The sequence below is a fragment of the Zeus faber genome (genome assembly GCF_960531495.2).
Source record: "Zeus faber genome assembly, chromosome: 13".
Taxonomy (NCBI): domain Eukaryota; kingdom Metazoa; phylum Chordata; class Actinopteri; order Zeiformes; family Zeidae; genus Zeus; species Zeus faber.
The window spans coordinates 2,860,174-2,884,762 of NC_137198.1; the positions used below are offsets into that span (position 1 = coordinate 2,860,174).

A 24,589-nucleotide genomic window follows, 5' to 3' on the forward strand; every position below is an offset into this window, starting at 1 on the left:
TACTTGTGGAGGCGTTTCTGTACCTCTGGGCTGAAACGAACCGCTTCCACTTTCACCAAGTTACGTTTCCGAAATGCGCCGTCGTGGGAAAACCTGTCGCCGCTGGGGGCGCCACGGCAACGCGTGGAAGCGGTTTTGTCTCAATCTACTCATTTGATCCCTCACAGCAGAAACCTCTTCCTCCGCCTGACGCCCGATCTGTCCAGGCTCTGGCGGAAGGGGTTTGTCGACACATTCATTCCTAGAAATTCCATTTCTCCTCCTCCCGTTGATTCCTTCCTTTTTCTCCGGAACAATACGCTGCGACGCCTCCTTCCTCCGCAGTTTGTTTGTGGCCGCGGCTCCACCAATCAGATCAGGGCTGTCCTCTAGCGCCCCCCCACCCCCTGCGGGAAACGGCTGAGACGCCACATGGCGAGAGAGAGGGAGAGAGAGGGAGGGAGAGAGAGAGAGGGAGAGAGAAGGAGGGAGAGAGAGAGGGGGACAGGTGGAGAGACTAAAACAGAGAGAGGGATAGAGAGGTGTAAAGAGGGAGAGACGGAGGGACAGCAACGGAGAGAGAGAGGGAGGGATGGAGAGACAGAAATTGATAGAAAGACAGAAACAGAGAGCGAGATGGAGTGGTGGAAAGAGGGAGAGGAGGAGAGATGGAGAGATGGAGAGATGGAGAGATGGAGAGATGGAGAGCCGCAGTAACTGAACGGAGCCCGTCGCCCCCGGAGCCAGGTGCACCCTGGGAGGGGCGGGGCCCGGGGGACGGCCTCCATCGGGGAGGGGCGGGGCCCGGCCTCCATCGGGGAGGGGCGGGGCCCGGGGCATGGCCTCCATCAGCCTCAATAACAAGTTGATGTGAGGACGGAGCCACAGACATGTTGAAATGAGTTTGTTTGAACGAGCGACAGAAGAGTCACAAACACAATGTGAAGAAAAACAAATGTAAATCATCATTCTGTGTACGCTCCAGTACTCCCCACAGCTGAGTGTGTGTGTGTGTGTGTGTGTGTTAGATTTAGTCCCATGCTGTTGTGTTCTGTTTCCTGTTCTTCCATGTTAAAATGTAACCAGGTATTATAGTAGTGTGTTTTTTGTGTATTATCAGTGTATTTCTCTGCCAGTGTGTACTGTGTGTATTTCTTTGTCAGTGGGTGTGTGTGTTTATGGGTGTCCGTGTGTACTGTGTGTATTTCTATGTCAGTGTGTGTGTACGTGTGTGTATTTGTGTGGCAGTATGTACTGTGTGTATTTCTATGTCAGTGTGTGTGTGTATATGTGTGTCAGTGTGTACTGTGTGTATTTCTATGTCAGTGTGTGTGTGTATATGTGTGTCAGTGTGTATTTCTATGTCAGTGTGTCTGTATATGTGTGTCAGTGTGTACTGTGTGTATTTCAATGTCAGTGTGTGTGTGTGTGTATATGTGTGTCAGTGTGTACTGTGTGTATTTCTATGTCAGTGTGTGTGTGTGTGTGTTTGTGTGTCAGTGTGTACTGTGTGTATTTCTATGTCAGTGTGTGTGTGTATATGTGTGTCAGTGTGTACTGTGTGTATTTCTATGTCAGTGTGTGTGTGTATGTGTGTCAGTGTGTACTGTGTGTATTTCTATGTCAGTGGGTGTGTGTGTTTATGTGTGTCAGTGTGTACTGTGTGTATTTCTATGTCAGAGTGTGTGTTTTCTGGACGTGTGGAGGTAGAGCTTCTTCTCAGACACTCGGTAAAACAGCAGAATTATGGAAAACTATTTCCCGACGACGTGGTTTGTTCGTCTCTTGGCGGCGGCGCCGTGGCAGAGCGCGGTGTCCCCGAGGGGTGTGTTGGGGGGTGCGGGGGGGAGGAAGTTAGCTGGCAGCAGCGAGAGGAGACACAAGCTGCTGTCACCATGGTGACAAGAGGAATTACAGGACAAACAAGTTATTCACATCCATAATTTTAAAGATTATTAGAAGATTATATATATATATATATATATATACACAGTATATATGATCTTCTAAAAATCTATATATTTACAGCAATCAACCACAACATTAAAACCAGTGACAGGTGAAGTGAATAACATGGATCATCTGGTTCCAATGGCACCTGTCAAGGGGTGGGATATATTATTAAAATATATATAGTGTTATATATTATATATATATATATATATAGTGTTATACTATTATATATGAGGCAGCAGGTGAAGAGTGAGTTGTTGAAGTTGATGTGTTGAAGCAGCGTAAGGATCTGAGCCACTTTGACAAGGAGCACATTGTGATGCTGGACGACTGGGTCAGAGCATCTCCACAAGCACAGGTCTTGTGGCTGTTCCCGCTCTGCAGTGGTTACTACCAAAAGTGTCCAAGGAAGGACGACCGCTGAACCGGCGACAGGGTCACGGGGCCCAAGGCTCATTGATGCACGTGGGGAGCCAAGTGTAGCCCGTCTGGTTCGATGCCACAGAAGAACTACTGTAGCACAAAGTGGTGAAAAGGTGAACGGTGCTATGACAAGTACTTTTACTTTTAATACTTTAAGCACTGATGTATTTTGACTTTCACTTTATACTCAAGTAATTTTGTGTAAGAGTTTTTGTAACATAAGTTCACCCAAAACAAACAAAGCCTTCTTCCCATGATCCTTTTCATCAGGATGAGATGGAGGAAAGTGTAATTAAAGGAGGGGGACTTGAACCCAAAACACAGAGGAGGAGGAGGAGGAGGAGAAGGAGAAAGAGGGAGAGGCTGAGGAGGAGTAAGAGGATGATGAGGAAGAGGAGGAGCAAGAGGAGGAGTCAGAGGAGGAGGAGGAAGAGGATTAGGATGAGTAAGAGGCGCACACACACACACACACACACACACACACACACACAGTTTATAACCACTACAGAGCCACAATCTGCACATTTCTAACAAATTGGACGATGATGTCACAAAGCGTCTTACTCCACCCACTCATCTCACTTCACCACCCACTTTTACCTTGGATTGTCGGTGATGCGCCAACCTTCTGCTACGTCTGGCAAAATCAAATCGGTTTTTCAATAATTCCTGCTCCGAATGTAGATCAATACGGATCAAACTTGAACCATGAGATGTCTGTGACGTCCCGGTTCTAACGAGACCTCAACCGTGGATGCAAGGGTTGTCGTGGGCCAGACACTTTCAGCCCGAAAAATGCCAAGGAGAATAATAAATAATAATAATCATAAAAATTTAATAAATAAATAATAATAATAATAATAATAATAATAATCATAATTATAAAATGAATAATAATCATAATAATAAACTGAATAATAGTAATAATGAAATGAATAATAATAATAATAATAATAATAATAATAAAAATAACAATAATAATAAAATGCATAATAATATTAATAATAATAACAAAATGAATAATAATAATAATAATAAACTGAATAATAATAATAGTAACAACCAACTGCTGCTGACACTCTTATAATAGTTTCTTTATGAACAGTTCTTTCATCCTGTGTGTAAAAGATTCCTTTCTTCATTTCATCTTTCTCTCTCTGTCTTTACTTCTCTCCTCCTCCTCTCATTCCATCTCCCTCACGGTCTTCTCTCCTTTCTCTTTATTTCCTCTCTTCTCTCCTGCTTTCCGTCAGCAGATCTCCTGCTCTTCTCTCCCTCCCTCCTTCCTTTAATTCCTCTCCTCCGGCTCCACCTCTTCTCATGTCTTCTTCAGCCGCAGTAACATCTTTCCTCCGTCTCCTCCTTCTCTCTCACCTCTTTTCTCATTTTCCCTGCTGCTGCCCCATTCCTCTCCTCCCCTACCTCCTTCCCTCTATCCTCCTCCTCTACCCCCTCTTCCTCCTCCTCCCCTCTTTTCCTCCTCCAGGTGTTTTGCAGGGATAAAGGATTGATGAAGCCATCAACTCCTTCTCCCACAAATAGCTGCCTCCTGTCTGACATTTACAAAAAGCCCTCCAAGCAAACACCTCTCTCTCCCTCTCTCTCACTCTCTCTCTCTGTTATCTTGCTGCAGAGCTAGCTAAGCCAGTGCCCTGACTACATCATTAAGACACAGTAATTAGGGCTCATTTGTAAACGCAGTGTAAATAAAGAGCCTCTAATGGTGTGGATATCACTCATAGCAAGACACCAAGTGTGTGTGTGTGTGTGTGTGTGTGTGTGTGTGTGTGTGTGTGTGTGTGTGTAAGCGTGTGTGTGTTTGGGGGACAGGAGACATTAGGAAATTAACTGGTGTGTCATTAGTTTGTCAGAATATGGATGATCTTGTTTCTTTAGGCGAAAGTTTAGATGAGTGTGAGCGAGTTACACGGGAAGAGAGAAGGTTCCAGAGTGTGTGTGTGTGTGTGTGTGTGTGTGTGTGTGTGTGTGTGTGTGTGTGTGTGTGTGTGTAAGCGTGTGTGTGTTTGGGGGACAGGAGACATTAGGAAATTAACTGGTGCGTCATTAGTTTGTCAGAATATGGATGATCTTGTTTCTTTAGGCGAAAGTTTAAACGAGTGTGAGCGAGTTACATGGGAAGAGAGAAAGTTCCGGTGTGTGTGTGTGTGTGTGTGTCTGCGTGTGTGCGTGTGTTGAGGCGACAGGTGGCATTTTGCAGGCGATGCTCCATGTGAAATAGTGTTTGTGGAGAAAGAGGCTGAAGGGGAGGGAGTAGAAAAGAGAGCAGGAGAGGCGTCGACACTCACGCGGTGACACTCCATTCTGTTTCCTTTGTCACCGTGTCTGCTGCCAATAAAGCTTCTCTGGGTTGAATTCCGTTGCGCTGAGCACAGCACCATCAATGAAAAAACGGAACCCGAGCCTCCGCTTCTCCTCGCGGGCCAGGTTCTGTCTGCGTCGTAAACACTGGAACCGCGTTAAATTTAATATAGTATCACATCTTTATAGCGTCGAATAAAACTATCAAATCATATTATACATTTTATATACATATCTGTTCTCCCTCTGCTCTGGATAAATAACGGATATCACCTCCTTTTATGTTAAGGTGGAATTCTCTCTTTACTGTCCCAAAACATCCCAGTTTAAGGTGGAGTTCTACTTTTACTGTCCCAGATCATCCCAGTTTAAGGTGGAATTCTCCCCTAACTGTCTCAGAGTATGTGGGGAACGCGTCCACGTTTACAGTCCCAGATGTAGTCTGTATGGAGCCGTGTCCGTGTTGGACTATGATCAAGCCCTTACTGCCCCAGAACTTCATAGTTTAAGGTGGAATGTGAAGCGTGTCCCTGGCTCCAAGCTGTGATTGGCTGTGACAAGGTCAGCATAAAGCTGTCATTTCCAACGATCAGTCACCTCAGCGAGCATCACCTCTGGATCAATATGTTTTTCTATTGATCACAAAGCAGAGCTGTAAATGGCAAATGTCAATCAATCTGGGCTCATCAATAAAAATGATCGCTCGTCGACGTGTTTATTTGCATTTAATGATCTTAATTAACATTCCCAAGATACAATCTCACATAGAGAAGCACAGTTTTTTAAATTCATGCACGAGCACAGATGTGTGTGCGCGCACACACACACACACACACACACACACACACACACACACACACACACACACTTTCTGTACACTTAATCCTCCACACTCAATAATCCATACAGGGTTGCATCAGAAATAACCCTCTCTCCGTCTCTCTCTCTCTCTCTCTCTGTCTCTCTCTCTCTCTCTCTCTCTGTCTCTCTCTCTGTCTCTCTCTCTGTCTCTGTCTCTCTCTCTGTCTCTCTCTCTCTCTGTCTCTGTCTCTCTCTCTTTCTCTCGTCCCAGACAAGCTTTCCTTAACCCTTTATCAATACACCCCCCCCCCCCCCACTGTATCTGATACAAGTTTCATCTGATTAGTTACTACAAGTTATTATTCTACTATTTTATACTATTTTATCAGACCCATTTATCCAGAGAGTCCATCAGACAGTATCTGGAGGGAAGGGGAGAAGGGTTGATGATCCTTCTGAGGTGAAGCACTCAGTGGAAGAGGGGAGAGGACGATGAAGAGGAGATGAGGAGGAGAGATGAGAAAGTGGTGGAGGAGGAGAGGTGAGGAGGTGGAGGGAGAGGAGAGGAGATGGAGGAGGAAAGGTGAGAAAGTAGAGGTGGAGGGAGAGGAGAGGAGATGGAGAGAGAGGTGAGGAGATGGAGGAGGAGAGGTGAGAAAGTGGAGGTGGAGGGAGAGGTAAGGAGATGGAGAGAGAGGTGAGGAGATGGAGGAGGAGAGGTGAGAAAGTGGAGGTGGAGGGAGAGGAAGGAGGTGGAGGGAAAGGTGAGGAGATGGAGGGAGAGGTGAGGAGGTGGAGGGAGAGGTGAGGAGATGGAGGGAGAGGTGAGGAGATGGAGGAGGAGAGGTGAGAAAGTGGAGGTGGAGGGAGAGGAAGGAGGTGGAGGGAGAGGTGAGGAGATGGAGGGAGAGGTGAGGAGGTGGAGGGAGAGGTGAGGAGATGGAGGGAGAGGTGAGGAGATGGAGGAGGAGAGGTGAGAAAGTGGAGAGGGAGGGAGAGGTGAGGAGGTGGAGGGAGAGGTGAGGAGATAGAGGGAGAGGTGAGGAGATGGAGGAGGAGAGGTGAGAAAGTGGAGGTGGAGGGAGAGGTGAGGAGGTGGAGGGAGAGGTGAGGAGGTGGAGGTAGAGGTGAGGAGATGGAGGAGGAGCGTTGAGAAAGTGGAGGCGGAGGGAGAGGTGAGGAGGTGGAGGAAGAAGTGAGGAGGTGGAGGGAGAGGGAGGAGGTGGAGGAAGAAGTGAGGAGGTGGAGGGAGAGGGAAGAGGTGGAGGGAGAGGTGAGGAGGTGGAGGGAGAGGGAGGAGGTGGTGGGAGAGGTGAGGAGGTGGAGGAGGAGCGGTGAGAAAGTGGAGGCGAAGGGGGAGGTGAAGAGGTGGAGGGAGAGGGGGTGGGGAGGTGGGGGAGAGAGGCCATCTTAGTTGAAGTATTTTACATATTTTCTATCTTTCATTCATTTGAATGGAACTTTATCGCTCCAGTTAATTAAACAGAAACATAATTTGTCGTTGAATCTTTTCATTGAAACGAGAAGTTCAGCGTTAATCTGCGTCAGAGGAGGAGACGCAAATTGAAGCCATTTTACTGTTAATAATCTCCATTTTATCTAAAATGACTCCTCAAACACCCCCCACCCTCTCCCTCCACCCCCCCCCCCTCCCTCCGTCTCCCTCTCCCCCTCCCCCTCCCCGCCCCCCCGCTCCCCAAATCCCTTCCCAGTTTGATCCCTGAGCTGATGAAAGAGCGTTGGAATTGAGAGGATTTCACAAGTTATCGTGTGCGAGAGAAAGTGTTTTTGAAAAGCTACTGTGTGTGTGTGTGTGTGTGTGTGCGTGTGTGTGTGTGTGTGCGTGTGTGTGTGTGTGTGTGTGTGTGTGTGTGTGTGTGTGTGTGTGTGTGTGTGTGTGTGTGTGCGTGTGTGTGTGTGTGTGCGTGTGTGTGTGTGTGTGTGTGTGCGCCTGCATGCGTGTGTGTGTGTGTGTGTGTGTGTGCGTGCGTGTGTCAGATGTACAGATATGATGACGTCGCAGTCACACAGCAGAAGGAAAAAACACATTCACAAGGATTAGAAAAACATCTCCATTTGGACTTTTCTGACTAAAACCACAGTGAACTGAGCAGCTGGAGTTCAGTTCATCTCAGAGTCATATTAACCAATAATAATAATAATAATAATAATAATAACAATAATAATCTGTTTGAACAAAGAGACGGAGCACATCGACCCGACACCCTGGTTAAAACCAGTTGACACCATCACAACAAACACCAAGTGTCACCACCGTTTACTCTTTGATTATTTGTTCTGTGTTTTAATATTTTATCATTTCTTTGGAGTTTTCTCCTTGTCCTTAGGCGCACGCATGCATGCACACACACACACACACACACACACACACACACGCTGTCGTATATTTTTATGTCCTTACATACAAACGCATATGTTCACCCACACACAGAATGTAAATTGTGTGTGTGTATGTGTGTGTGTGTGTGTGCGTCACAGTATCAGTGAGCGCACAGTAAAATAATATGAGTTCTATACACTCTCTGACCTTGGCAAAGATAATGTCTCACCATCTGTCTCACTCTGTGTCTCTGTCTTTGTGACACATTCTGTGTGTGTGTCTGTGTGTGTGTGTGTGTGCGTGCGCACGCACACTATATGGGCACACAATGTTTACACACTTGTGAATGTAAAATATGCTCGCGTGTGTTTTTGTGTGTGTCTATCAAACGGCACCAAGTCCCTTCCCAGTTCAGATGCAACGTGGTTCAATGGGAACAATAGACAGAGAGAGAGAGGGAGGGAGAGAGAGAGAGTGAGGGAGAGAGAGAGAGAGGGAGGGAGACAGAGTGTAATCTGTCAGAGTTCTCCGTCTCCAGCTCTTTTGTTGTTAACCTCCAACCGTACACGACAAGGGCAGCTTCCTCTCAGGGAGACGTCCCCTGGCATACTGATGTCCCTCCACGTTCCAAACCGGCAGCATGGAGTCACCTGCTGGGTGGTGCGCTGGGAAGCTGACCGTCCAGAGGTGATGGAGTTCCTGAGGGACTGCTCTACATCCCCCGCGGTGGCTGGGGGTCGGGCGGGGCCAGGGTCTCACCACCGGATACGATATCGTATCAACATCGATGACGGCTCACTGTACGATTCTATATCGATATATGGACATTTTACTCATAGTGAGAATTGCTACAAACTTTTAGAATTTAAACATTTCCATGTTTTTGTGACTGAGCTGGGATTTAATTGAAACAGGAGATGTTTGCATCACTTCCACACAAAGTATTGACGTTATGATTCTTAGAATCTCTAACTGGAACCAGTGGAACAACAAGTGGAGAGCTGCTGCTAATTGGTCTAATACTAGGAACACTGGTGTTACTACTGCCATACTACCGTATTACTACTGTAATACTGTGATACTACAGTAATACTACCGGAATACTACTGTCATACTGTAATACTACAATAATACTACTATAATACTGTAATACTACAGTAATACTACTGAAAGTATTCAGTTGTATTACTGAACCGTACACGTACACGTACTTTGAGATACTACAGTAATACTACGGTAATACTGCTAGAATACCACTGTAATACTGTAATACTAGTTATACTACTGTATACAACTGTAATACTACTGTAATACTACTTTAATACTACCGTAAAACTGTAATATTACTGTAATACTGCAAAACTACTGTAATTCTTCTGTAATAGTGTAATACTACTGTAATACTGCAAAACTACTGTAATTCTTCTGTAATAGTGTAATACTAGTGTAATACTACTGTAATCCTACTGTAATCCTACTGTAATACTACTATAATACTACTGTAATCCTACTGTAATACTAGTGGAATGCGTGGTGTCTGGCCCCGCTGATGAGGTTTGACGCTGTTTTGCCAGCAGCCAGCAGGGGGCCACAGTGAGAGGATCTAGGAAACACAACAGGTCTTAACTTGGGGCTGAAACCTTCACTTCTCCCTTTTCTTGCTCCCTCGTTCCTTTCATCACATCCCTCCTCATCCCTTCTGCATCTCTCCATCCATCCCCCTCCCTCTACAGGGAGGAAACATTCATCCCCCTTTACCTTCAATTCAAATCCCTCCTGTCTCTCAGCCACCTCCTCTCTCTCTCTCTCTCTCTCTCTCTCTCTCTCTCTCTCTCTCTCTCTCTCTCTCTCTCTCTCTCTCTCTCTCTCTCTCTCTCTCTCTCTCTCTCTCTCTCTCTCTCTCTCTCTCTCTCTCTCTCTCTCTCTCTCTCTCTCTCTCTCTCTCTCTCTCTCTCTCTCCCCCTTCCTCTCTGGGACAAGGTGTAGATTATCAGAGGGAGGCAGCATCACTGATGACTTTCATATTTGTCTGTGTATTTTTTACCATCACCATCACCATCATCATCATCATCATCATCATCTTCTTGTATTGTTTTAAAAAAGCAGATGCAGTGAATTTAAAGGTGCGTTGTGTTGAATTCACAGAACTGACTTGGCAGGAATGGAATATAATATCGGTAAGTATGTTTTAATTTGTGTATAAAGAATTGTGTTTTCGTCACCTCCGAATGAACCGTTTCTATCTACTTAGGGAGCGGGTACGCTTCACGGAGGCCGCCATGTTGCACCGCCATGTTTCTCCTACAGGAGCCCAGAAGGGACAAACCAAACGCTGGCTCTAGAGAGGGACTTTCGTGTTTTTGGCAGCCACCGTCTCTTCCACAGAGGCTGCTGGTAGCACCGCCATGAGGGAATAGTATTCAGTTGGTTGCAGTCTGCAACCTGCCACTACATTCTACACACTGAACCTTTAAGGGCCCAAACAAACCTGATTGTACGTAAGTACACGGACGCTTTGAGCTCCTAAAAGTACACAAAAGGTGTCGCCGGGAAATTCTGATTCCAACGCAAAGTCCAGTGGAGTTTCCGAGTGTTGCAGCAAGGGGCGCTGTAACGTGCATCAACAGGAAACTATCTGAGAGCCTCCCCACGTCCGTTCATTGTATAAATGTATTATCTATTCACTCTATCTACCTATTGATTTTATCACTGATCACGTCATCACTTTACCACCGTTGTTTTATATTTCTCCAGTACAATCAGTGCAGGATGGCACACTCCTCCTCACCCGCTTGTTTGTGATTGTTGTGGTTGTTTGGCTGTTGATTCTACAGCTGTGTCCTGTACTGCCCCCTGGAGGAGGAGGCCGTCGTCCCCCAGAGGAACGTACGACCGGGCACACACCGCTGTTATGCGCTCAAGTACTTACATAGGGTATGTTTCGGCCCTAAAACAAGGGGGAAAGGGGAAAATAAAACTTAAGGTTTAATCATAAAAGGCTCATGAGCGAATCTCCCGATAGTGTTTCACTATAAATGAACTAAATAGGGATCGTAAAACCGTTAAAGTGAATGGAATAGAATCATATCTTCTCAATCTCATCCCAGGACATGCCACGTGCACAGTGTGTGCGTCCACACTCTGCATGTGTGTATTTTCTGGTGTGAATATCAATGCATGTGTATGTGGTGCATGCACAGGTGTGTGTGTGTGTGTGTGCGTGCGTGCATGTGTGTGTGTGAGTGTGTGAACAGGTGTGTGTGTGTGTATCTGTGTGTGTGTGCGCACAGGTGTGTGTGTGTGTGTGTGTGCGTATGTGTGTGTGTGTGTGTGTCTTTTGGATCGTCAAAGTTCAGGGAGGTGGCTCAATTAACCGTGACCTTCCTTCTCTCCCCTCCCCCCACCCCACTCCATCCAGCCTATTGACCTCATGCAAATGGCCGACCTCCTGTCCCCACATGCCACATCACACAGACCTCATGCAAATGGCCGCCCCCCTGTCCCCACATAACAGCATATAAAAGACTGCTTATTACTCACTTAGAGAGAGAGAGAGGGAGGGAGAGAGGGAGAGAGGAGAGAGAGAGAGAGAAAGAGGGAGAGAGTGAGAGAGGGAGGGAGAGAGGGAGAGAGGAGAGAGAGAGAGAGAGAGAGAGAAAGAGAGAGAGAGTGAGAGTGACAGAGAGAGAGAGCGAGGGAGAGAGCAACCAGGAAGAATGGAAAGGAAGGAGTCAAAGAGAAGTCAACAGGTGTGAATTTCCCATTTAAAAAACGGGGGAAAAAATACAGGGGGGTGGATGGCCGAGAGGAGCAGAAGAGATGGGAGAGAGAGGGAGAGGAGGCGAGAGGAAAGGAGAGGAGGAGAGGAGGGGAGGAGAGGAGGGGAGGAGAGCTGGTAGGTAGAATGGCAGATCTGATGCTGAGCAGAGTTGCAGCTGTTTAATGCAAATAGATTCAACCCCCCAGACCTGCAGTCTACTGGGAGGACTGGGGCTAAGTGTGTGTGTGTGTGTGTGTGGGTGTGTGTGTGTGTGTGTGCCCCTGTGTGTGCGGTGGTTTTAAGTGGTTTAAGGTGGAGTAGAGATCTGAGTGGAGCAGAGAAGAGCAGCACAGTGCCAAACCCTGCCAGACCTCCTTAAAAAGGAACCCCCCCCCCACACACACACACACAGATTTTTTATCTTTCATGTTGTTTTGACTATTTTCTGGTGAAAAGTGGAGTGTGTGAAGGAGAAAGGCGGAGAAAGGGCGATTCCGTTTCTCCGCCTCGTCTTCATTTTGGAGAGGTGGTCGGGGAGTGGGCGTGGCTCTGCTGGGTGGGCGTGCCCAGTGGGATGCAGACCACGCCCCCTTGTCAACTGAACTGACGTTGACTCTGGAACTGCCGTCTCCGCGGCAACACGACACAACAACTTGTGTCGCTGAGCTGCGGGGGGCGGGGCCTCAGAAATCCAACCAATCAGGATTATTGGTGGTCATTCACTGAAACCATGGTAACAGTGTCTATAAACCTTGATGTTTCAGATTCAGATGATTTGTAGTTAAGTTTGATCATATTGATAAAAATGTATAATGAACAATCATCAATTAGTAAAGGTCCTCTTTATATATATAACTTCATGATATATAACTATAATTATTATAATATATATAACTGAGGGTGTGTGTGTGTGTGTGTGTGTGTGTGTGTGTGTGTGTGTGTTTGTGTGTGTGTGTGTGTGTGTGTGTGTCTGGCACTAAACTGCTCTGGGGAGCTGCCCATATTTGGGCGTAATGGGCGGCCGTCCAGTAGCCTTATTTGGCCGCAGGATGCGACCATTATTCTGATCTGACCCAGCAGACAGCACCATCTGCCACACACACACACACACACACACACACACACACACACACACACACACACACACACACACACACACACACACACACACACACACACACACACACACACCTCAATTAGATCATAATAAGATGGCAGCTGCAGCGCTGGCATTTCACACAAATAGACATATTACAACACAAACACACACACACACAGACACACACACACGGACACACACACACGGACACACACGCACTAGGACGCGGGGATCAACAGGGCACTTGAGAGATTCTCACACGGTGTTAGACAGACAGACAGACAGACAAGCCATGAACCACCAACAACCAAACCAATCATGCTGGTGTGCTGTGAACCTACAGTATCTGAGTTTAGGAGTAGACTACTACTACTATCTGAGTACACCAACACCTCTACTCTGCAGATGTGGATATGGACGTAGTGAGAGACAACATGACAAACAGTGTTGTCATTTCTCGGTGCGTATCCCCACTAACTGATGGAATAACCGATCTCTATCTGATAGAAGTCCTCTCTCATGACCTAGAAGGTTGTGGAGCAGGAGGGAGACGCTGAAGATGCTTCATGTGTTTGATTAGCGACGCCGCGCACGGGCAGCAAATGCACCACCCCCCCCCCCCCCCCCGCGCCGCATAACTCAGCCGCAGGACGGAGGAGCCGACGCCATCCACCCTCCATAACCTCCTCCATTTGTCAGAAGGCTTAAATAAGATCCAGCGCAGCCCAATCTAATTAAAGTCGAAAAATAATTAGCCATCTATTTTCACTCATTTTTCCACAAAAAAAGAGAGGATGAGATGGGGGGATTGGTGAGTGCAGTGATTAAACGGGAAGAAGGGGAGGGGGGAGGAGGGGGCGCAATTAGGGGGAGGGAAGGAGGTGAACTCTGTGTACACATGTAGGATTAGAGCGCGAGGCCCCTCTCCCTCCCTCCCTCCCTCCCTCCCTCTCTCTCTCTCTCTCTCTCTCTCCTACTCCCTCTTTATCGGTGTGCCACTTGCCTTCTCCGGCTGATAAAAGCAGAAGGAACAAGATAAGCAGCGTGGCAAAGCTCCGCAGAGAGCTTAGGGGACCTGATTTGACAATTAATCAATTATTTGATAGAAATCATCAATCAATCTACGGAGGAGAATTAATCCGGGAGAGAGGGATGGTGGGGGAGAGAGAGCCGGCGAGCGAGAGAGAGGGAGGGAGAGAAGAAGAGCGGGAGAGAGAGAGAGCGAGAGAGAGAGAGAGAGAGAGAGAGAGAGAATGCGGGGAGGGCGATACACAAAGAGGCCGGGCTCCGTTTAACGTCATTTGCAGGTTTAAAATGAAACCGATTGGCCTGGCTCCACCACCTCACGCAGGGCGGGAGGGAGGGAGGGAGGGAGAGCGTCTCCATATACAGACAGTGTGACTGGTGTTACGTTGCACTTTTTAAAGTGTTTAAAGCGGGGGCCCTCCGGGGCCCGGATCCAGGACCCTTCACCGCTGTAGCCTCACAACACTGATGTTTCTTCCACTTTGTGAGAAGAAACTTTTCCAACGTGTCCACCTCCCGCCGTCCACAGGGGGGCGCTACGTCTCTGCCTCACGGGGCTGAACGGACGCCGCGGTGCGGTGTTGCACGGCTGTGAACGAGGTGAAAAGCGGGCGGCGGCTCGGCGGCCACGCCCGCTGCTCGGACACAAGTCAGAACGTCTCAAAGAGCATCTGCGTTTAAAAACAGAGGCCGCGTCCACGGCTTCCCCCATCAGGCTCTCCAGGTGGGAGCAGACGGACCCCAAGCCAGCCCTAACACATCATCATATTCATGTATGAACCGATTTTCCACAGCTTTTCCAAATCATCACGTTGCTCGAGGTGGAGATGCAGTAGAAACGGAAAGAGAAGGAATCGAGTCATCAAACATCTGGACGTTCAGGGTCCAAACAGGCCACGCATCCCCAAGGACGACGAGGGAGAGGATGCAGGATTTGAAGCGGTAGCCCACGGCAACCTCCGTCCTTGTCATCTCACCAATTACTTTTTCAGCCGGCACGTCCCGTAGTTCTGCACTGTTCCTTTTGTGGGACGCTGATCGGGAGACAAAGCCTTGGAAATCCTTCGACAAGTTTCACGCACAAGAAATCACTCCAAACCGCCTGACGTCTTCATCACACCCGGTCACACTCACCCGTCTGTCTGCCAGCCCCAGCCTCCAAGGTCACCGCCGCGTCCTGCAAGACGGACGCCTGCCTCTAATGACACTAACTGGGGGAGAGCTAACCAATCAGGACGTGCGTCTGTATTAACGGGATGTGGCAGGCAGCTGACCAATCAGGAGCCGGAGTTCATTAACACCCCATCGACACGGCATGAAGTTCACCAGCGGCTCTGATGGAATATGCAGCGCTAAACAACACACCGCGCACGCACTGATGAGATCTCAAATGAGTCTTAATTTGGTGGGAATTGTCTTTGGTAATGAGAGAGTGGAAGCAGAGAGAGGGGAAAGGGTAGAAGAGGGGAGAGGGGGGGAGGGGGAGGGAGGGAGGGAGGGAGAGCGAGGGAGGGAGAGAGGGAGTGAAAATAGAAAGAATCAGTCAGATTTAAGACTAATTATGTGGTGTGAGATCTGTGTACCCAGGACACAGGCAGGCAGGCAGGCAGACGGACGGACGGACAGACAGACAGACGGACGGACAGACAGACAGACAGACAGACGGACGGACAGACTTACCTGTGACAGGCCCAGGTATATGGAGACAGTTTCAGAGATGTACAGGAATCTGGCCTCCTTGTTTAGTGCAAAGACAAACCCATCCAGCGACTATGAGAGAGACAGACAGACAGACAGGCAGACCGACAGACAGACAGACAGACAGACAGACAGACAGACGGATAGACAGGTATTAATGATAAATAAGCATTGCTTATTACTTGAACCAACACTCCTCAAAAGGACTCATACATCAGACCTCGTTTCTGGACATGGTGGTCTTACTGTGGACCCTCAGGTCTTACTGAGGACATGGTGGTTTTACATTACATTACATTACATTGCATTGATCAGACGCTTTTATCCAAAGCGACTTACAATTGTTCAAACAGCGACGGACGCAGCCATCAGGAGCAATGAGGGGTTAAGTGTCTTGCTCAAGGACACTACAGCATGCTAGCAGGAGGAGCCTGGGATCCAACCAGCAACCTTTAGATTACTAGACCACCAGCTCTACCGCCTGAGCTACCACCCCCTTTTACTGAGAACATTGTGGTCTTACTGAGGACATTGTGGTTTTACTGAGGACATGGTGGTCTTACTGAGGACATGGTGGTTTTACTGAGGACATGGTGGTCTTACTGAGGACATGGTGGTTTTACTGAGGAGATGGTGGTTTTACTGAGGACATGGTGGTTTTACTGAGGACATGGAGGTCTTACTGAGGACATGGAGGTCTTACTGAGGACCCTCAGGTCTTACTGAGGACATGGAGATCTTACTGAGGACATGGAGGTCTTACTAAGGACATGGTGGTTTTACTGAGAACATTGTGGACTTACTGAGGACATTGTGGTCTTACTGAGGACATGGTGGTTTTACTGAGGACATGGTGGTTTTACTGAGGACATTGTGGTCTAGGGAATGCAGGACATTCGCTGTTTTATATCATGAAGCAAATCCACTTTCAGGAGGACGTTTGTCAATTCTGAAATTCTGACATGGAAATGTGATATGGACTGCGGAGCTGTAGATATAGAAGACACACACACACGCACACGCACACACACACACACACACACACACACACACACACACACACACACACACAGGTCAAGAACACTCCGTGGCTGAGGCTCTGAAATTCGAAGCAGGTGTGTGTTTGTTTGAATGTAAGCGAGCGTGTGAGTAAGTGTGTGTGAGTTTGTATTAGTGTGTAACTGTGTGTGCGTGTGTTTGCGTGTGTGTGTGTTTGTGTGTGTTAGCTAGCATTGAGCAGCTAGCGCTGGGCTGTGATGGACTGCCGGTGTTTAGAGGCTAACTACAGTAGCAAGCACCATATAAATCATACAAAGACTGTCTCTAAACAGAGAAAGTACACCGGCACTGGGAGAGAGAGAGAAAGAGAATTCTCCTCTATAGAAGTGAGGTATGGGGTCCTCTCACACACCAAAACAACCTAATGGGACTACCATTCAACTGAAATCATGCATGCAGAGTTCTGCAAAAGAATCCACCAAGTGCTCCCAAAAACCACAGACCACGGCCGTAGAGCTGAATTAGGGCGATGACGTCAAAATCCAAAAAAGATCAATTGAATATCGGCTGCATCTCAAAAAACGGCGACGCCCGCTCCTATCGATATACAGCCCTGCAATGCCAAGAGCCGAGTCTCCTCACCCAGCCGGTCCGCAGGCTGAGTTCAGGAGGCGGCTGTGGCCCGGCTCTGACTCAATTAGAGTCAACCAAATTATAACACGACTCAAACTAAACGACATCACCCATTGGCACGAAGCAAAGAAAAGCACAAAAGAAAATGCAGTTCCATCCCACGCTAAAATAACACATGACCTGACCACGGTGACCGCCACCAAACACCTTGACCCAGTACAGACTCAGAGCACAGCCCGGCCATCCACACCGCCCCCCCGCTTTAAGAAACCATGGCTCCCCATAGAGGAGCGAGTCTGCGGTGCGAGAACAAGACGAGATGGAGAGAGAGAGAGAGAGAGAGAGAGAGAGAGAGAGAGACAGGTAGAGACAGAGCTGCACTAACCTCCAAACAATTAGAACTAAATATTTCAACCCGTTCCAACAGGAAGAGCCTCAATTCCATCACATCACTGATCAAAACAAGATGGCCGTCCCGGGGTACGTCTCCGCCTGCCACACGTTGAGTGACCCCGCCCCAAAGAAATGAATAACCCACTGCAGGGTGCACTGCCTCACCCTGGCAGGAGGGCCATGCATATGTACTGTATGTATACCGCATGTGTACGAATGCGTGTGTATATGTATGTATATAGGTATATATACAGAAAGAGTACACGGGAATAAATGGTGTATGTGTTGCATGTGTCACAGCAGGTGACTGTACTTAATAATGTTAGATATCATGTGTTACTGTATTATTTTTGTCATTGCTCTTATGAGACAAACTGATGTTTACCAGTTGAATAGTTCGGTGACACATAGTTATTACTACCTTAATATTTATTATTATTACTTTTCTATGTGTACGAGGTGCCATGGCAACGCCGTGCTTACTGACGGCCGTGCCAACAAAGCCTGGTTGACCTGAGAGAAGGCGACAACACGGACCACGCTGGTTCTTTCCACTTTTAATCTCCATGTGGAGAAGATCCCCTGCAACAGATGTGGTGGATGCAACAGATGTGGTGGACGCACGGAGCGCTGCCGGCTGCGTCACATGACGAGTTCAAGCAAACGTCCGCGTCCGGACCGACGGGACACAGGGGAACGGGGAAGCACCTCAAACACGGGAATAAAAGAAAAGAAAATCGGTTGATTTAGGGAAATGAGCTCATCACACAGAGATCAATCCACAGTGCACGCGTGTGTGTGTATGTGTGTGTGTGTGTGTGTGTGTGTGTGTGTGTGTGTGTGTGTGTGTGTGTTAATAAGAAACTCAGAATGCTTGGACAATGATGAGTCTCAATGATGATTTACATGTGATTATCATCCTGTTAGCGGCTCGTTAGCACGGAGGACAAACTTAATGGAGAGAGACAGCGAACAGCTAGACGGCCAGTCTCTCCTCCCCCCCACTCTCTATTTTCCATTTCATTTCACACACACACACACACACACACACACACACACACACACACACACACACACACACACACACACACACACAGGAGGAGGAGGTGAAATGAAAGCTGTTATCTTGGACTCTCCATCTCCGGCAGGGAGCGAGAGGTGGATGAAAGAAGAAAAGAAGGAGCGGAAGGAGAGAGAGGGAAAAGAGGGGTGGAGGCCAACCAAACAGAAGAGCCTGGAAAAGGTTAGGAAGGGGGGAGAGCGGCATGATGGGAGCACCGGAACTGCATGCCGGGATGTGTGGGCGTGGTCACAGGTGGATGCAGCCTCCACATCCAGGAGCGGCGGAACATCCTGGTACTTTAGGAGTTCTGGGTGACGAGGTGAGTCACATCTCTTTGTTGCTTCTCTCTCTCTCTCTCTCTCTCTCTCTCTCTCTCTCTCTCTCTCTAGCCAAAGACCTTTATAATTACTCCCCCTCTCCCTTTCTCTCTCCCCCTCTCACTTCCTCTCCCTCTCTCTCTCTCTCTCTCAGGGCCAGAGTCTTGATTGATTTTAACTTTCACAGACTGATGAAGAGTCTGGACGTCTTCATCAAGCTGTGGTGTTTTAACGACGCCATCTGTTCCCTGGTGGAGGACGACCTGTGCTTCCAGTCTGTTTTTAACGTGTAGGACTCTGTTAGTGAACCAAGTGTGTTTGTTGTATTGTCTGTAACTGTGAACTAGAGAAAATGTTAAAATAAAGATGCTTTAAAAATCAAAAAAAAATCTCTCTCTCTCTCTCTCTCTCTCTCTCTGGCTGCAGGTGAGAAGAGGAGAACATTCAACAATCATACTGATTTCCATCGGCTTCTGCAGGATTAACAGGGATTAATTAGAGCGGGACTGGGCTTTAAGGTGAGGGTTGTGTGTGAGAGAGAGAGAGAGAGGGGGGGGGGGTGGATCTTATAAAGATCTTTGCATAATGTAAACCTGCTCTCATTCTACATCTCTCTCACAAACACACACACACACACACACACACACACACACACACACACACACACACACACACACACACACACACACACACACACACACACACACACACACACACACACGCGCACCCCTGTCTGATCTCCCATGATGCCTCAGACAGGTCAACCAGGGGTCAAAACACAAAGGCTCTGTCTCATTCTACTTCCTAAATAGGAAGCAAGGATACTTCCTCAGTAGGAAGCAAGGATACTTCCTCAGTAGGAAGGATACTTCTTACTACATTGAACATTCAGAAACTGAAAAAAAATATATATTTTTTTATAAATGGAAAGATTCTGTTTTACAATGTGAATAGAAACTAGTTCCAGTAAAGAAATAGACGCTGACACACGCTGCGTTCGTGTGTCTTGATGCGTTATCGTCGCTGCCGTTCACTTGGGAAACGTAAATTTCTATTTTACAACAGGAATGACACACATATGAACTTTTTTTCCTGACTTGTAGTTACAGAGCAGGGTTGACATCTAGTTGTATTGTACAGGAGTATCAGCGTCATGAAGCAGCCCAGGATCACAGTGCTGACAATGCAACTGTTGTGGAGTTCCATTACTGGTTGCTGCCGTTGGCGTGTGTTTGTCCGTGCGGTGTTGCCGTACTTCTTTGGAGCAGAGCTGCTTTGAATTCAGAGGTACATGCAGAGGGAGTTTTTTAAGAAGTTTTCAACTTTAATGAAAAGGTATATTATTTATTTTGCATTTTGGTGATTAGTGCATAATTTAGTTCATTAACAATAACTTTACTTGATTATTTCCTGGGACCAGGTTGGCATACCAATCAGCTTTTGAGCGACATTCCGCTTGCGTTCTGTGGCTTGTAATGATGATATCTCCTTGGAAATTAAGTGGATTTCATTTCATTGCGTATGCAGAGCCTGCGTCGCGCTGCGTTTGAGGGAGACGACGATGTGTTTTTTGTCCTCTACCCCAAGACACAAATGAAGAGTCGCCGTGCGTGGCTTATTGGACGAGTGACCGTGGTTACCCGGTCCTCTGCGCTGGTTTCGTTGGACGGAGGAAACCAACACACGGAGCTGAAGAACGACAGGTTCAGCTTCATCTCCACGGTTACGAGAGGTTGTGCGGGGGGGGGTATCCACGCCGGGCAGGTGCGCTCGTCTCGTGTCTGTGTTTTGTCCATCGCGTGTTGCCGTACCTCTTTAGGGCGGTGTTGCCATGAGAGAGGACCGGTAAAAACCGACGCCGCCACCTTCCGTCAAGACATCAGTCGCAGCCCAAGTACTGTTCCAATTCAAAGTCCGCTTCAATCCAAGTCCAGTGCAAATGCCCGGATGTGAACTTGCTCCGCCCATTTTAGGTAGGCTGCATCGGTGGTGACTTGTGTGGACTTGGGACAGACAAGTATCCCGGCATGCATTTCACAGAATGACCGTCCTGCGTCCTCCCGTCCCCGGGAGTCTGTACTCCCCAGTCGAACTTGCCAAGTCTGAACTACCAAGTCTGAAGTCTGGACTTTGCGTACTTGGTATTGAGAAACGGCCGTTGTGTGTGTTGTCTTCTGTTTCCACACCTTCTTTCAAATAAAGAAGAAGATAAAAATCAAGTGGTTGTCGTCGGTTCTTAACTGGATGACACCGCTACGTTCAGGGAGAACTCATGTCTGCTTCCATCGCATTATTTGTACTTTACCGAATAACGTATTCGGGGACATCCCTAGTATCCAACTTCTTCTATAATATCTGTGAATAACACGTGCGTGTGTGTGTGTGTGTGTGTGTGTATGTGTATAGACAGACAGACCAAGGACAGTGGTGACCATGGAGATTGTTTCATTAAAATGACCTACAACATCCCTGGACCTTCAGACACACACACACACACACACACACACACACACACACACACACACACACACACACACACACACACAGCCAAAGGGAAGGTGGGGGGTGTGTTTTTTGCTATTCCTACCTGTGTGTGTGTGTGTGTGTGTGTGTATTTTGTCTTTGCCTGTGTGTATGCGTGCTGTATATTAATGCGTATTGTGTAATAATGCGTGTGTTGTGTATTAATGTGTGTGTGTGTGTCTCTGTTCTGTCCAGCTCACAGTAATTATGCTAATTGCCTGGATGCCCTTGCCTTTATTTATGCGCAGCAGCTAAGATAAATAAAAGGAAATTGCACTGGATCAAACTGTATTCATTTCAGCATGCTAACTAGAACGCTAACACCTGAACGCTGTTTGTGCGTGTGTGTGTGTGTGTGTGTGCGTGTGCGCGTGTGTGTGTGTGTCCGTGCGTGTGTGCCAGTGTATGTTTGCGTGTGCATGTCTGTGTGCGCGTGGGTGTGTGGGTGTGTGTGTGTGTGTGTGTGCATGTGTGTGGTTGCGTGTGTGTGTGTGTGTTTGTGCATGTGTGTGTGTATGTGCATGTGTGTGGTTGCGTGTGTGTGTGTGTGTTTGTGCATGTGTGTGTGTATGTGCATGTGTGTGGTTGCGTGTGTGTGTGTGTGTTTGTGCATGTGTGTGTGTATGTGCATGTGTGTGGCTGCGTGTGTGTGTGTGTGTGTGTGTGTGTGTATGTGTTTGTGCATGTGTGTGCATTACAATGCTTGTATTTCTACAGGGGGATTTCTTTACCCTTCACAATTTCTGCAGGTAATTGTAATTGTGATTCCACATTTATTTGCTCTGCGCGTATATGTGTGTGTGTGTGTGCATTTAACTGCTTGTATTTCTACATGAAAAAATAAATACATATATAAATATATATATATATATATATATATATATATATATATATATACTCTCAAAGTTATTATTGTTTCGAGTTTTTTCATAATTGAACAAAATGCTGAACAAAACAAATTTCAAACAACAGCATGTGTGAGTGGAATTCTCAGTGTACTTCTACAGTATTATTTCGTATATAGTGTACAGTATAAGTAGTATATTTACTGTGTAACCTGTTACCAACTCAGGGACCTGATCAGAGAAGCAGCTTCCATTGTTGTCCCTAAAATAACAAGGAAAGGGGAAATGCAACCACCTCCAGATTCTTCTAATAATCTTCATCCATTTACTACTGAGCTTGAAGTGAAGGAAAACATTTCTAAATAACATTCTCTCAGGTTTCCACTTCAGAGTTGATGCAGAGTCATGTGCAGGTTACTACTTGAAGCTCTGCAGGTATTTCTGGAACGACGGTTTCATTTTGATTCAAGAGAGATTCAAGATTTTTTATTTGTCACATACATATACATACTTCCATACATAAATGCAGTGAAATGTAATATAATAAATGTAATGTAATAAATGTAATAAATGTAATTGAAGTTCCACATTTATTCAAAGGGCCGCTCTGCGCAAATATCTGGCCGCATTTTGCCCGCGGGCCGCCATTTGAATCGCTCAACATTGTTTTCATGGTGCTGTTGTGTGACTTGTGTTGATATAGTACGTAGTTCTACAGAACAGAACTCCAGTATGCTAGTACAGAACAGAACTCCAGTATACTACTACAGAACAGAGCAAAACTCCAGTATACTACTACAGAACAGAACAGAACTCCAGTATACTACTACAGAACAAAACTCAAATATGCTACCACAGAACAAAACTCCAGTATAACACTACAGAACAGAACCCCAGCATTCTACGACAGAACAGCACTCCAGTGTACTACTACAGAACAGAACTCCAGTGTACTACTACAGAACAGAACTCCAGTGTACTACTACAGAACAGAACTCCAGTATACTCCTACAGAACAGAACTCCAGTATACTACTACAGAACATAACTCAAATATGCTACTATAGAACAAAACTCCAGTATAACACTACAGAACAGAACCCCAGTATACTACTACAGAACAGAACTCCAGTATACTACTACAGAACAGAACTCCAGTATACTACTACAGAACAGAACTCCAGTATCCTCCTACAGAACAGAACAGTGTAGGCTGGTAGAACTGAAAGTTGTCGGCTTGTGTTGTGTTGACAGTTTACTGTTGGTTCTCAAAGAACCTGAAGCAGAACCATGTGAACCGATGACGTTTGTTCCACAACACACTGAATAATGGGCAAGCGAGACTTGACTTCTCTCTCTCTCTCTCTCTCTCTCTCTCTCTCTCTCTCTCACACACACACACACACACACAGTTCTAAATTGTGGCATATAGACAGTAAAAGAAAGAATTACAATTGATTAGTGAGCTGTGCTGAATGGCTCTCTCTCCTTTCCCACCCTCTAAAGATTACTGCATCGATCGCCCTCTGCTGAGCGGGCACACACACACACACACACACACACACACACACACACACACACACACACACACACACACACACACACACACACACACACGCACACAGTGAAACAGATTAGACAATCTTTTAACCATTCACAGTGAGTTGCTTTAAATGTTACTGTCTCCTATTCAGCCTTGGAATGAAAAATAGTGTTTGTGTCGGTGTGTGTGTGTGTGTGTGTGTGTGTGTGTGTGTGTGTGTGTGTGTGTGTGTGTGTGTGTCTGTCGTGCGTGCGTGTGTGGGTGGGGGGGTGTGTGTGTGTGTGTGTGTGTGTGTGTGTGTGTGTGTGTGTGTGTGTGAAATGAAAGAGGAGGGTGCAGAAGAGAGATGGTTTGAGGTAAACAGATGCAGAGAGGGAGGGGGCCTGGTGAAGTTCTGGTGGAGGTATAACCCTGCTCTGATTGCAAGGCATTGTGGGTAATGTCTGGAATTAATGGCTTTCTGTTGGAGAAGGGAGAACCCTCTCTTCTTCACACTCTTTCTTCTCTTCCATAATTCCCTTCTTTTTCACCAAATCTGACAATTTCTCTCTCTCTCTCTCTCTCCAACCATCTATCCATCTCTCCTGCTTTCGCTTTGATTCCTCCCTCGTCTTTTTTATTTGTTCCGTCTCATTTGTCCACCTGTCTCCCTCCGTCCACCTGTCTCCCTCCGTCCACCTGTCTCCCTCCGTCAACTCAAACAAAAACTCTTTCATTCATGTTCTTGTCAAACACATGGACACAGTCAGTTCAAGTTAAAATTAAGAAATATGCTTCCAGAAAGAAAGAAAGAAATAATAACATAAATCTTTAAACTCTACTGCGTCATGAGCTCTTGTCGTCTCTCATGTTTCACATGAAGCCCAGAAACCCTG

The 24,589-nt window shown here is 46.9% G+C and overlaps 1 protein-coding gene across 1 annotated transcript in view; it reads right to left on the reverse strand.

Moving 5' to 3' along the window:
* Positions 1-24,589, reverse strand: part of npas3 (neuronal PAS domain protein 3) — a gene marked incomplete at both ends in the record, with an annotated part of 197,868 nt that overhangs the window by 74,219 nt on the left and 99,060 nt on the right. Inside the window, one exon of the mRNA XM_080012688.1 lies at positions 15,382-15,471. Coding sequence (XP_079868814.1) covers positions 15,382-15,471 — 90 coding nt within the window. The remainder of the gene's footprint in view (positions 1-15,381; positions 15,472-24,589) is intronic.